Source organism: Haliotis asinina, chromosome 2 (assembly GCF_037392515.1).
Source record: "Haliotis asinina isolate JCU_RB_2024 chromosome 2, JCU_Hal_asi_v2, whole genome shotgun sequence".
NCBI classification, from domain to species: domain Eukaryota; kingdom Metazoa; phylum Mollusca; class Gastropoda; order Lepetellida; family Haliotidae; genus Haliotis; species Haliotis asinina.
Genome location: NC_090281.1, coordinates 15,871,330 through 15,882,880, shown reverse-complemented (window position 1 = coordinate 15,882,880; position 11,551 = coordinate 15,871,330). Strand labels below are relative to the sequence as shown.

General features: G+C 42.0%; 1 protein-coding gene across 1 annotated transcript; it reads left to right on the top strand.

Annotated features, from left to right (window-relative positions):
* The first annotated feature begins 895 nt into the window (after positions 1–895).
* Positions 896–11,160, top strand: LOC137273310 (M protein, serotype 24-like). The gene is made up of 4 exons (XM_067805879.1): positions 896–970; positions 7,564–7,665; positions 8,029–8,331; positions 8,832–11,160. Exons 1-4 carry the CDS (start codon positions 908–910, stop codon positions 10,536–10,538), a joined length of 2,175 nt encoding a protein of 724 aa, XP_067661980.1. The 5' UTR covers positions 896–907; the 3' UTR covers positions 10,539–11,160.
* The last annotated feature ends 391 nt before the right edge of the window (positions 11,161–11,551 follow it).

Below are 11,551 nucleotides of genomic sequence, written 5' to 3'. Positions count from 1 at the left end.
TTAACTCATTAAAGAGGGGAGCTCGCTGCCAAAAAGCAAGAATAGGAAACATTAAACCATCTGAAGCTAATTGTTTAAAGAAAGTTAGCACATTTGGGATTCCTCGACACTAAGATGTCAAACACTGACCTTGTCTCGGCTGTTCGGACATGTTTAACAATCGCCTGACAACGGTGCACCCCTTCACAATAATAGACCAGATGTGACACGGTCACGCAGTGTATTAGTATTCACTTGAGTGAGTGAGTGAGTGAGTGAGTGAGTGAGTGTAGTTTTACGCCGCACTAAGCAATATTCCAGCTAGATGGCAGCGGTCTGTAAATAATCTTACCTGGTTGACACATGTCATCTGTTCCCAGCTGTGCAAATCGATGCTCATGTTGTTGATCACTTGGTTGTCTGGTTCAGACTCGATTATATACAGACCGCTGCCATCTAGCTGGAATATAGCAGGGTGCGGCGTATAACTAAATTCACTCACTGATTACACGGACAGAATTACTACACGTCCATGTGATCGACCATCGCAGACTTGAAGCCTGGCTAAGAACATGAGCATGGTCATGCACACGCTTGGGGTGGTTTGTGTGTGTGTTCAAAGAAGGGGTAAAAAATTCTGACATGGGATCCAAAGAGCGTGACGAATGCACAACGAAGTAAAAAGCATTGCATCTGCAACGTACACGAAATTAGTATCACACTTAACGGGAGACATACACAGTCACACTCTGCTCGCCCTCGCAGCCACTCAAAACCAAAGTCCACCCTCCAACCTCCTCAACCGCCAGTACTACAGCTTCCACGGGGCCTACCGCAATCCCTAACCGGTTTCTCTCTATCCGGTTTCAGTTTCGAGATGATTAACGTTTCCAGGTCTTTCAGATTTCTCAGAAAAGTTTCCCTGCACATGTATATAAACGGACTGTGTTCATTCCTGCACTTATTTCTACATCGTCCTTTGCGGAAAACAGTAAGTAGAATTCATTTTGCAGTAGACGTGTTTGACAATAAGCAGGTAGACGGTGCCGCTAGTCTTACCTGTCAGCTATGTCATATGTCGGTGGGATTTGACCATATGTTTACATTCACCTCTGTTATACATTTGTAAGCTGTGTGACACGAAGGTTTTTGTTGTTATATATTATATCAGTCATAGTTTAGAAATACATTTTAACGATAGTCTTGCATATCGGCCCTATCAAAGGGAAGTAAATGTCAGCGATAGTTTATCACATCTGGCATATCATATGGAGATACATGTTGACCATAGTTTCACAAAAATATCAATGTTACGATATGCTACTCAATTAAAGACATGCTACCCAGCCATTCGGTATAAAGATAACTGTGCTGCATAAACCTGTGTACTAAAGAGGTATATGTTGACGAGAGCCTTACAGACATATTTTATGGAAGTAAATGCTACTATGAAAGTACCGTCGGCAATAAAAACAAACAAACTGTTTTTTCACGTTTATCTAGTTGATGTGCGAAAGTGTGAAATATCTATTAAACTAAGTTCGGCCTAACTACAGTTCCACCAGTAGGGAGATAGGAAACGTGCAAAAACGACTTTACTGAGGAGAGATTAGTACAGACTTGAGCAATGCGGACCTTTTCTAAGGCCAAGGTGACTTATTTGGAACAGATCATGTTTTATGCAAATTAGTGTGCGATGATATTATTTTACCAAGGGCACTTTAAATGCCATTTTGAAATTAGTCTTAACTTCATTATAAACGATAGCTGATGTTGAAAGTAATAACTTTCATGCTGAAACTATTAGAGTTGTGGCTACCAGGAGCCTCACTACCAGTTTAAAAAGAAACAGGTAGGTGGGGTCGTCTCAAAAGCAAATCCAAGACGGGTGAATCAGACAGTTGTTGGCGTTGGGTTGGGTGACAGAGATATCAGCTACAATTGTCCTTATGGATAACAATATCACGGTTCATGCCAGGTGTCAGCCGTCATACCTGGCTAAGAGACCTAATTGCCATCTATAGTCTGATCTGTTGTTTTCAGCAGTTCGTTGTGTTTTTGTTTTTTCGCCCGATGCTACGAATAAACTTGCTTCTCTGGATATCTTCTGACGCATCTCACTGGATGCCCATTTTTTTTTAGTTATTTAGACATATCGTATAGATATTAATGGTAGTCTTATGTATTGCCTATGTCATATAAAGATGTATTACCTACGAAAATATCGAGGGTCGTATTTTTCATACGATGCCCGGGGGCAAAATATCACCTGTCATTGTGACGTTACGTTTCTTCTATAACGTTGCGTTCTACATGCAGTGACGGTAGATAGCCAGCCTCTGGTTGAGGGCAGATTTGAGTTTCTCATTTCGGCAACAAATAGAATATTATATTCGTGTCCACGTCATTCTATGTTTACAGCACTCGTGACCAAATAACAGTATATCCCGGCCACCCAACCCCCACACCCTCACCCACACACCCACCCGCCGGTTGCATCACTGTTCAGTGCTGTTTGGCGAATTATATAGTTTTTCTTTAAATTATATCATCCAACAGACTCTATGCACTCCCAGTTTTCAGTGTTCTTCCGCGCATTATTTAATGCTATTTTTGATACAATTGACTTCTGTCTTGAAGGCCGAAACGACTTTTTATGTTAATTATGCTAACAACATACTGCGAGGACACATTTGCAGTCACGACACATAATGTATAGTCGCTATGAAGGACAAACCATGATCGTGATTCAGTTGCCTTTTAAAACACCGAAAACAGTATGACAACATCCGCCATTTTGAAAATAGAGACACACAGCTTAGGATGCCTCTAAGGTTGTAATGAGATTTCTTTTCCCTTAGATAAACTGACACTTTTAACCAGTTGGAGTAATGCTGTAGATCTGTGATTATACGGCTATATACTGTTCAACATTTGCTTAGGGATGGAATATAACAAGTAAAACTATTGAGAACTAGATGATGAAGCCAAGTCACGAATAATGAGTGAGTGAGTGAGTTTTTGTTTTTACGCCGCTTTTAGCAGTATTCCTGCAATATCACTGCGGGGAAAACCAGAAATGGGCTTCACACATTGTACCTGTGTGGGGGTCTTCGGCGTGACGAGCCAGCGCTAGGCCACCCCACCACCCCACACGAATAAGGAATGTTAGACGACCAATGATTGAAAAATAAAGGAAAAAGGCCTAATGTATTTGTGGCAATCACAGCATGGTTTCTGTAGTGGCATGCAAGACGTCTGCATGGTGTACGTGCAAGACGACTGCATGGTGTACGTGCAAGACGACTGCATGGCGTGCGCGCATGACGACTGCATGGTGTACGTGCAAGACGACTGCATGGTTTAGGTGCAAGACGACTGCATGGTGTACGTGCAAGACGACTGCATTGTGTACGGGCAAGACGACTGCATTGTGTACGGGCAAGACGACTGCATGGTGTACGTGCAAGACGACTGCATGCTGTACGTGCAAGACGACTGCATTGTGTACGGGACTGCATTGTGTACGGGCAAGACGACTGCATTGTGTACGGGCAAGACGACTGCATGGTGTACGTGCAAGACGATTGCATGCTGTACGTGCAAGACGACTGCATGGCGTACGTGCAAGACGACTGCATGGTGTACGTGCAAGACGACTGCATGCTGTACGTGCAAGACGACTGCATTGTGTACGTGCATGAGGACTGCATGGTTTAGGTGCAAGACGACTGCATGCTGTACGTGCAAGACGACTGCATGCTGTACGTGCAAGACGACTGCATGGCGTACGGGCAAGACGACTGCATGGTGTACGTGCAAGACGACTGCATGGTGTACGTGCAAGACGACTGCATGGTGTACGTGCAAAACGACTGCATGGTGTACGTGCATGAGGACTGCATGGTGTACGTACAAGACGACTGCATGATTTAGGTGCAAGACGACTGCATTGTGTACGTCCAAGACGACTGCATTGTGTACGTGCAAGACGACTGCATGGTGTACGTGCAAGACGAGTGCATTGTGTACGTGCAAGACGACTGCATGGCGTACGTGCATGACGACTGCATGGTGTACGTGCAAGACGGCTGCATGGTGTACGTTCAATACGACTGCATGGTGTACGTAGAAGACGATCTTCGGATCCCTTTAACCCCTGCCCAACAGTGGGCTGCTAACCACTCGAATTGAACTGTACCACAATGAAGACCAGTTATTTTAATTTATCAAGATGAGGCATATGTAAACATTGTTGAACATGGCTCTACAAGTTGCTCGATTATAGAGTCTAAGTAGTAGGCTCGGTATTATTTGTTACACTAATATTACTGAGCATAACAACTTCTAGTAGATGATCACGTGTGTGAGCGACCTATGAGCGTCCAATGAAGGACAACAACTACTCTTCAGGGTTCGGCGTGACATACAAAAGCCCCATTAACTGACAATGATCTCTCAACAAACGAAAGTTCGTATAAAACACAGATATTTGACCTGCAGTATATATGCTAAGGGCTTTTTGAAACTAACTTTTTCGAGGTAAAAGTACTAAGGTATATGCGAATGTCAACTTTCGCGATTTGATAAGCTGTGTTCGGATTGGTCAACTGAAAAGGTTGGCGGACCCGACCTGCTATTAGGGTTTGTTAGACTCAGTATAGCAGTGTAACGAGTGACACTCTGCCTGAGTTTACTTAGATTGCTGAAGTAGGGTAAGGGATGGAATCAGCTTGGATGGTGAAACTGACCTGCATGTTCCTGACACCTTGACCGGTGATGTGCGACAGAGATGAGATTCTGGATGTCCTCGTCAGAGCCTCCGCGGGAGCCATCGAAGATAACGTCATCCCGATTACTGACAACGATCGTCCATATCGGACAAAGGCCGTGGAAAAGTATGACATGACCCTAATCTTAATTAATAATCAAGATTTGTGTTACGACAAGACACTTTCTCACAAAGGGTGAATAAAGGTTTATCTAGCCTTCATATGTGACACTCATTTGACGTCATATTACTTATGGCATAATTTCTTCTTCAAACGCTCTGTGATCCTTTGCAGATGTTGAACAGTATATACATCAGTTATTCACAATTTCATTTTAAGAATGTCAAATCTTTTTATAGTTCTCCCACTAATGGCTGACACAGATTAATTCATACTTCAGAAGTGTTTCTAGGTCCAACTAATGATATATATGCTATTGCATCGATGCGTATGTCTTCGGTCATTGGTGTGCTTGGCTCGCACTCGATGCTTTACCCATTGCTTTTGTCTAGCTTGGCAAGTGCAGCAGTCAATAGCAATATTCTCTCACTCACGCTGGTATAGGTTTAGCCAGATCAGGCAGTACAGGGACCCGTGTGATTAAGTCAGTATTTATTATAGCCGTCATACCATTCCCAACTATTCACTATCCATAATGTGACACATACAGTACCGGGTGAAAAAGAATTAACACAGAATCGATTTTACACACTAAAATGAAGTCGAAATGTTTTTACTTACCTCATGTATGAACGTTAATGTTCATGTTTTAAACGTTCATGGAAAATGTTGGAAAAAAATCCATAAACACTTTTATACATTTAAAAATCTAGGTCTTGTGAGAATTTTAATGTCATAAACACCTAGAGTTAAGCGTTTTATCCCACCCCTCAGAACACAACTGTTCTTTGGAAGACATGACAGTTATATTTTAGCAAATCGTTATTTTGTAACAGCCATGTCACACAACATGCATTGTAGTTACCTTATATACACTATATACCTTCATGTTGCAAACTGTATATTCCTGCAAAGATGCCAAGCTTGATAATATACCGACAGTAAATCAAACACTAACACATTTTTCAGACATGGGCCAAGAGTTGTGCAAACCAATACACGAACCCGTACCCCCAGCTGTTGTGACACAGTTCGAGGCTGGCGTACAATACATTGACGATATCATGACTATAATAGAGTCTGGATCCAAGGACGTTAAGGGTGCGACCAATAATGCCTATGAGGCATTTTCCCACGCTGAACGAAAGCTAACTGAGCACACCAATACCTTGAGTGAAAAGTGCCTCGGCAAGGAAGCGGAGCTTTCACAGAAGCAAGCTTATCACCAACAACTTCTGGTGTCTTTGACCTCCCTCAATGCCTCACTTGATGAAAAGAGAAGGCACTTGCAGGAACAGACTCGCAGAGTTTCCAGTGCCGAACAGGACGTTCAAAATGCAGAGCATGATGTTCAAAGAGCAAGGGAAGAGTTCGAAAAAGCTGAAAAGCATCGCAATGACGTACGAACAGCAGGTTGGGCGACAATATGGATCCCAATAGTTGGAGCAACAATGCTGGCAGTTTCTGAGACGGCTCTTAAAGGTGATGTGGAGAATGCCGAACACCGCCTGAATTCAGTTCGATCGACACTCTCTAACGCAAGGGACACGTTGTCAGAGATGTCAAGTAACTGTCAACAAACTGAACGTGAACTACAAAGAAAAACAGATGAAAAAGAGAGTGTTGCTGCTGATGTTGCTAACACAGAGAAGTACATTCAAGTCACCAGGAATTACATTACAGCACAAAACTCCAGCCTGGTCAACATGCGGAAGGTTATTCACAAGCTCAGCCTAGTTTCCGGACGAGCCGAGATCTTAAGGGATGAAACTAAATTAATGTATGACATAGCACAGATTGGAGAACCCTTGAAGAGCCTGGTTGACAGTTTGCAAAAAGCAGGGGTCACAAGGTCCGAGTTGTGGAATAAGGTTCTCTCACGCCCTGCTTTCAAGGCTATCGGGGCTGCGGATGGAGACGAGTGGTGACGTGTGGGCCTTCTGACATAGTCAACTGCAAAATACAATGAACTGACTGCCAAAGATCTTCCTATTGTTGGACTGTTCATATATTTTGTGAGAGAAAAGACGCTCTAAGTCACGTTCTGTTTCCACGATCTGTCTTCTTGTAAACTAAGCAATTTGTAAAAACGCATTTATAAAGTTGTTATTTTTTGTTGCCTTCATTTCAATAAAACGCTTTTGACTTTTTTAATGTATACTAGTTTTACATAGATTTACATATGGGGCATGTGCAGTGTGTTCAAGGCAATCGTCCATCAAGGTCCTCCGTTAGGAAATGTCAGTTTGTGGTGATGCTGTATGTAATGGTGGAACGAAACTATAGATACTTTTCAACCAAAATTCAGTTTTAAATAACAGCTAAAAGTGTTATTCTCCGGGAAGAAAACCATTTTATTCAGGTTGTTGAAAAAGAGGGATGAATTTTAGATCCTGGATTACAGGGAAAATAGTGAATGAACATATACTGTGTATATCTTTGTCATTGAACGTATGTATGTATGCATGCATGCATGTATGTATGTGCGTGCGTGCGTGCGTGCGTGTGTGTTTGCGTGCGTGCGTGCGTGTGTATGTATGTGTGTATGTTTGTTTGTTTTGTACTGGGCAGGGCAATCAAAGGAGTGCCCTAGTGGCCTTTATCTGTCCATGGGTAAACCACAGGTTATAATTTATTCAAAGGACAAGATTCTATGTGAGAATCTAAATAGTATCTCTAACACATGTTCCAGAACATTCATATTACCAGATATAAAGAAACTACAATGGCGACTGTCAGCACACAGGACATTGCAAAGGCGGAGAAAAGCGTGATGACCCCAACGGATGCAAAGGTAGAGTTTTGCTATTGTCATATATTCTGACGGAGCTTAAGATCACATAACCAAAGGTTCAACAACAAACCACTGTTTGAGCAGCAGATATCCTCCACCACACTGCGTTTCATACCATGTCAGTCACGAACATTTGAGACTTAGGTTGCCAAAGAATCCAAATGGAGTCTATGGTATAAACTGACATAACGAGAGGGATATACCATGATGATTAGACAAACCACCTTTAATGAATTCTGTGATAAAAACAGTCCTTGGATATAAATGTTAAAACATTTTATGTAATTGGTAACGTGATACCTGAAAATGAAACTGCTACCTTGTGGTATTCCTTTTATAGTACATATTTAATTGAAATTGCAGGGAGACATGATGCTGGTCCTTGGGCCTCATATGAACTGGCAGGAGATGTTGTGCCCAGCTCCTCTGTCGGTGTGTCTTTTGGGTCAGCTGGTGCTCGTCACTCTGGACAAGGACGTCTCTTTGGTGTCAGAACACATGGAAAGATCAGCCTTTAAATATACCAAGTACCCTGATTCACTGAGGACAAGCATAGTTCAGGTGGCCAACCAGGGATGGACCTCCTTCAACTGTGCCAACAAGAACATGGACCAGATCCGTCTCCTTACCCTGCAGATACCTCTCCATGTCAAGAATGCTGTGAAGGTATTTATAGAACGATTCATTCACAAACACCATGCAAACCGAATGTACAATCATGCCTTTTGACATACTAGCCTGCTAGTATATACTATTTCATCTGACATGTTTATGTTACGCTTTTTATGAAACTGTGTCCGAATGTGACATGTAACTGTCGCGCACCGAGACGTTGGCCACACGAACTGCATAAAAAAACGAAAAATGTAAAATCAATGTCTTTGCAAATACTAATCTGTTTGTACAAGGGTACTGAAATTGTATATACACTATTTGTTGTGGCGTACTCATGGGGAAGGAAACGCCAATGTAATCGTATTTATTATGTTGATGATTCGAGAGGATTTGTGAGATATAGTGTATATTCAGCTATCCAATAGCATTGTCCTGTCTGACACAGTGAGTTGATAATGAAACCTGACCCACTTGTTAAAAGATATCACATGGTCCCTTATGGACCAGAACATCTGATATCGTCATGCAATGTGATTATATAATCTTTGCAGTTCATCATTGGTGGATCTGATGAGGAAATACAAGAATTGGTTCCAGATATTTTGGCAAACATCGAAAGGATTACTGACACGTGTATGTTAAAAGCTGAGGAAGTTGAAACGAAGTTTACTGACGTCATGGATTTGATAGGCGAACTGCAAGAGGCATGCACTTTTTCAAAAGGGGAATATGACGACAAGATTAGGAAAGCCGAAAAGGATATTGAAGTGAAATCAACTCGCAAGGAGGCATTGGAAAAAAGAAAACAACAAGCTGAAAAGGAGTATAGCGAAATGACAGAACAGTTCCAAAAAGCTCAAAAGTCATATGAAAAGGCCCTGGACTCCATGCCCTCTGGATGGGATATGCTTGGAATGGATTTCGTTGAGGGGGTAGCCAAATGTGCTGTTTCAGTAGTACAGGGTGTTACAAGCATGTTTGCGATGAAAGCCGTTGGTGGTAAGACCCAGGGAAATGTGAGAAGGGACAAGGCATCTGTGAATTTAGAAACAGGAAGGTCTGCAGATGCACTCATGTTGGAGCTTCCTAGAATATCGCTCTGCATCCAGAACATCCTCGACAATTTCAACTTGCTTTCTCAAGGGAAGGAGCCTGGAGACCTGACAATGGTTGAGTCAACATTCAGTGACATCGTTACTTCTCTCTCGTCCTACTCAGGAGTGTGTAGAGACAAATTCGATGGAATTAAGGAGGACGCGTCTCAACTGATCAAGACTTTGAAGGATGCTAGCAAGCAACTGTCAGGCGGGAAACAGCAAATAGAGAGTGCGAAGGGGGTGGCGGCCAGGCTAAATGCAAAGATGCAAGGTTTAAAGGTCTTTTGTGAAACTGCTTTTGGAGCAAAACCGTTAGAAATGCCGACCCCAAAGATGTCAACATATGAGCAAGGACAGTCTGCCTCTGCCTCTTCAAGGCACAGTGCACAGGCCAGATTTAAGGTTGAACAAGCTTCATCTACCCTTGAGGCCGCTAGAAGTGACTTTCGTGAAAGAAGCGAGAAACTAGATAAGGTCAGCGAAGACATCACAGCCATTATCACCGATCTTGCACGGATCAAACTGGATAAGGTAGATTTTGACCAGATCAAAGCGCTATTGCAAAGAGGTATCAAGGCTATTGGTGAAGTCAGAACCCAATGGGGAAAACTGGTAAGATTTTTCCAAACAATATCTAACATTATTAAGTGCAGCATGAATGAGAATGTCAAGACATTTCTCCAAAGTGCTGAGAAAGGGAAGAAGTTTCGCCTGAAGTACACCATGTCGGACATGCTGAGAGACATGATCTATGTACAAGCCACCGACGCCAACACCATGGCCTACATGGTTAATAACCTGGCCGAGATGTATGTTGAAGTCTCACAGAAGCACCTGATGGATCAAGTTGCAAGTCTGGGTGAGTTGCTTGCACTGGATCCGGAAAAGGACAAGACTGCAATTTCTAGAAGACAGACAGAACTGGAAGCACAAGCAAAAGACGCCACTGCTTCAATTGCTCGATTAGTTCGTCAGAAGAAGAGCGAATTTGATACAAAGGTGAAGAGCAGAATACAGAGAATTGAAACCGAAATGAAAGCAGTTCTCCCTCCACCTGAGCCGATAGACAAAGAAGTTGAGAAAGAGAAGAAAAAGGCTATCCAAGAGGCCAAGGAACTGAAGGCAAAGCTGAAGACCGAGGATGTCGATGACTGGGTGTGAATATCATCAGTCATTACGACGTAATGGCGGCTAGTTTAACGTGGTTGCCTACAGCGTCTGGAAACTGAAATACACTACTGTCGTGGACTATGGATTTTATAGCACTTCCAATACACATCAACTATATAATATACTTCAGATTTTCATGTGTAATGTTTACTGTGTGTGAACACCTATTTACCTAGCCATCCTTATCAACGGGAAATAATAACAATGTTTTGGAGTGATTACTTACGAATGGCTGTGGCCGTCATACATAGACCACACGTTTGTAGACGGTTCTATGTAATCTGCCATGATGAAACTGTATATTGAAGATTAACTAAGTGGGAGAGAAAATCTTTCGCATTAAATGTCATTAAATGAGTTACTACTTTGTATGGTACTAAAGATTAGAAACTGGACTCGCTGTAAAATAAGGTTCACTGGACATTTTAGCATGTGCATTTTTTCATTTTTTCAAATATGGAATATGCGGATTAAGGGTCAAAGGTGTTGGCTGTCAACTTAGATAAGTGTGCTGTCAAATATAGGAATTATGACTTCAGGCTTGCAGATGACTGTTGCCGACCTTGCTTTTGTTGACGATCAAATAAGTGGGGAGAGAATAAAACCAATGTATCATGAACTGCATCCTTTGTATGGCTATATCATTAAGTGAGTTAGTAAAATACTGTATATGATAGATACGAATTTGAACTTGTGGTAAAATAAGGTTTATTCGACATTTGAGCATGTACATTTTATTACGTTTTCCAATGTTGTGGACTAAAGGTCTAAGATGCGGAATAGATTATGTGTTTCCATAGAACCATCGCTGGGTGTCAACTCAGATAGATAGATAAATATTCTCTCCTAACAGGGGATTTTGTTATATATTTTGCCGTTTTGAGATATATGTATTGTTTCACAACAGGTTTGTTTACGAACACATGGCCATGTTATAATAACATATAAGAGTCACAATAACTCAAACCACAAAAATATGGCACTTTATAAAGTAGCCTTAGATG

Bases quoted from the DNA above. Each gene is read 5' to 3' on its own strand.
- LOC137273310 (XM_067805879.1), top strand. From the start codon at position 908: ATGTATATAAACGGACTGTGTTCATTCCTGCACTTATTTCTACATCGT. The intron at 7,666-8,028 runs GTAGAGTTTTGC...TTGAAATTGCAG, and splicing joins TGACCCCAACGGATGCAAAG to GGAGACATGATGCTGGTCCT. The intron at 8,332-8,831 runs GTATTTATAGAA...TAATCTTTGCAG, and splicing joins ATGTCAAGAATGCTGTGAAG to TTCATCATTGGTGGATCTGA.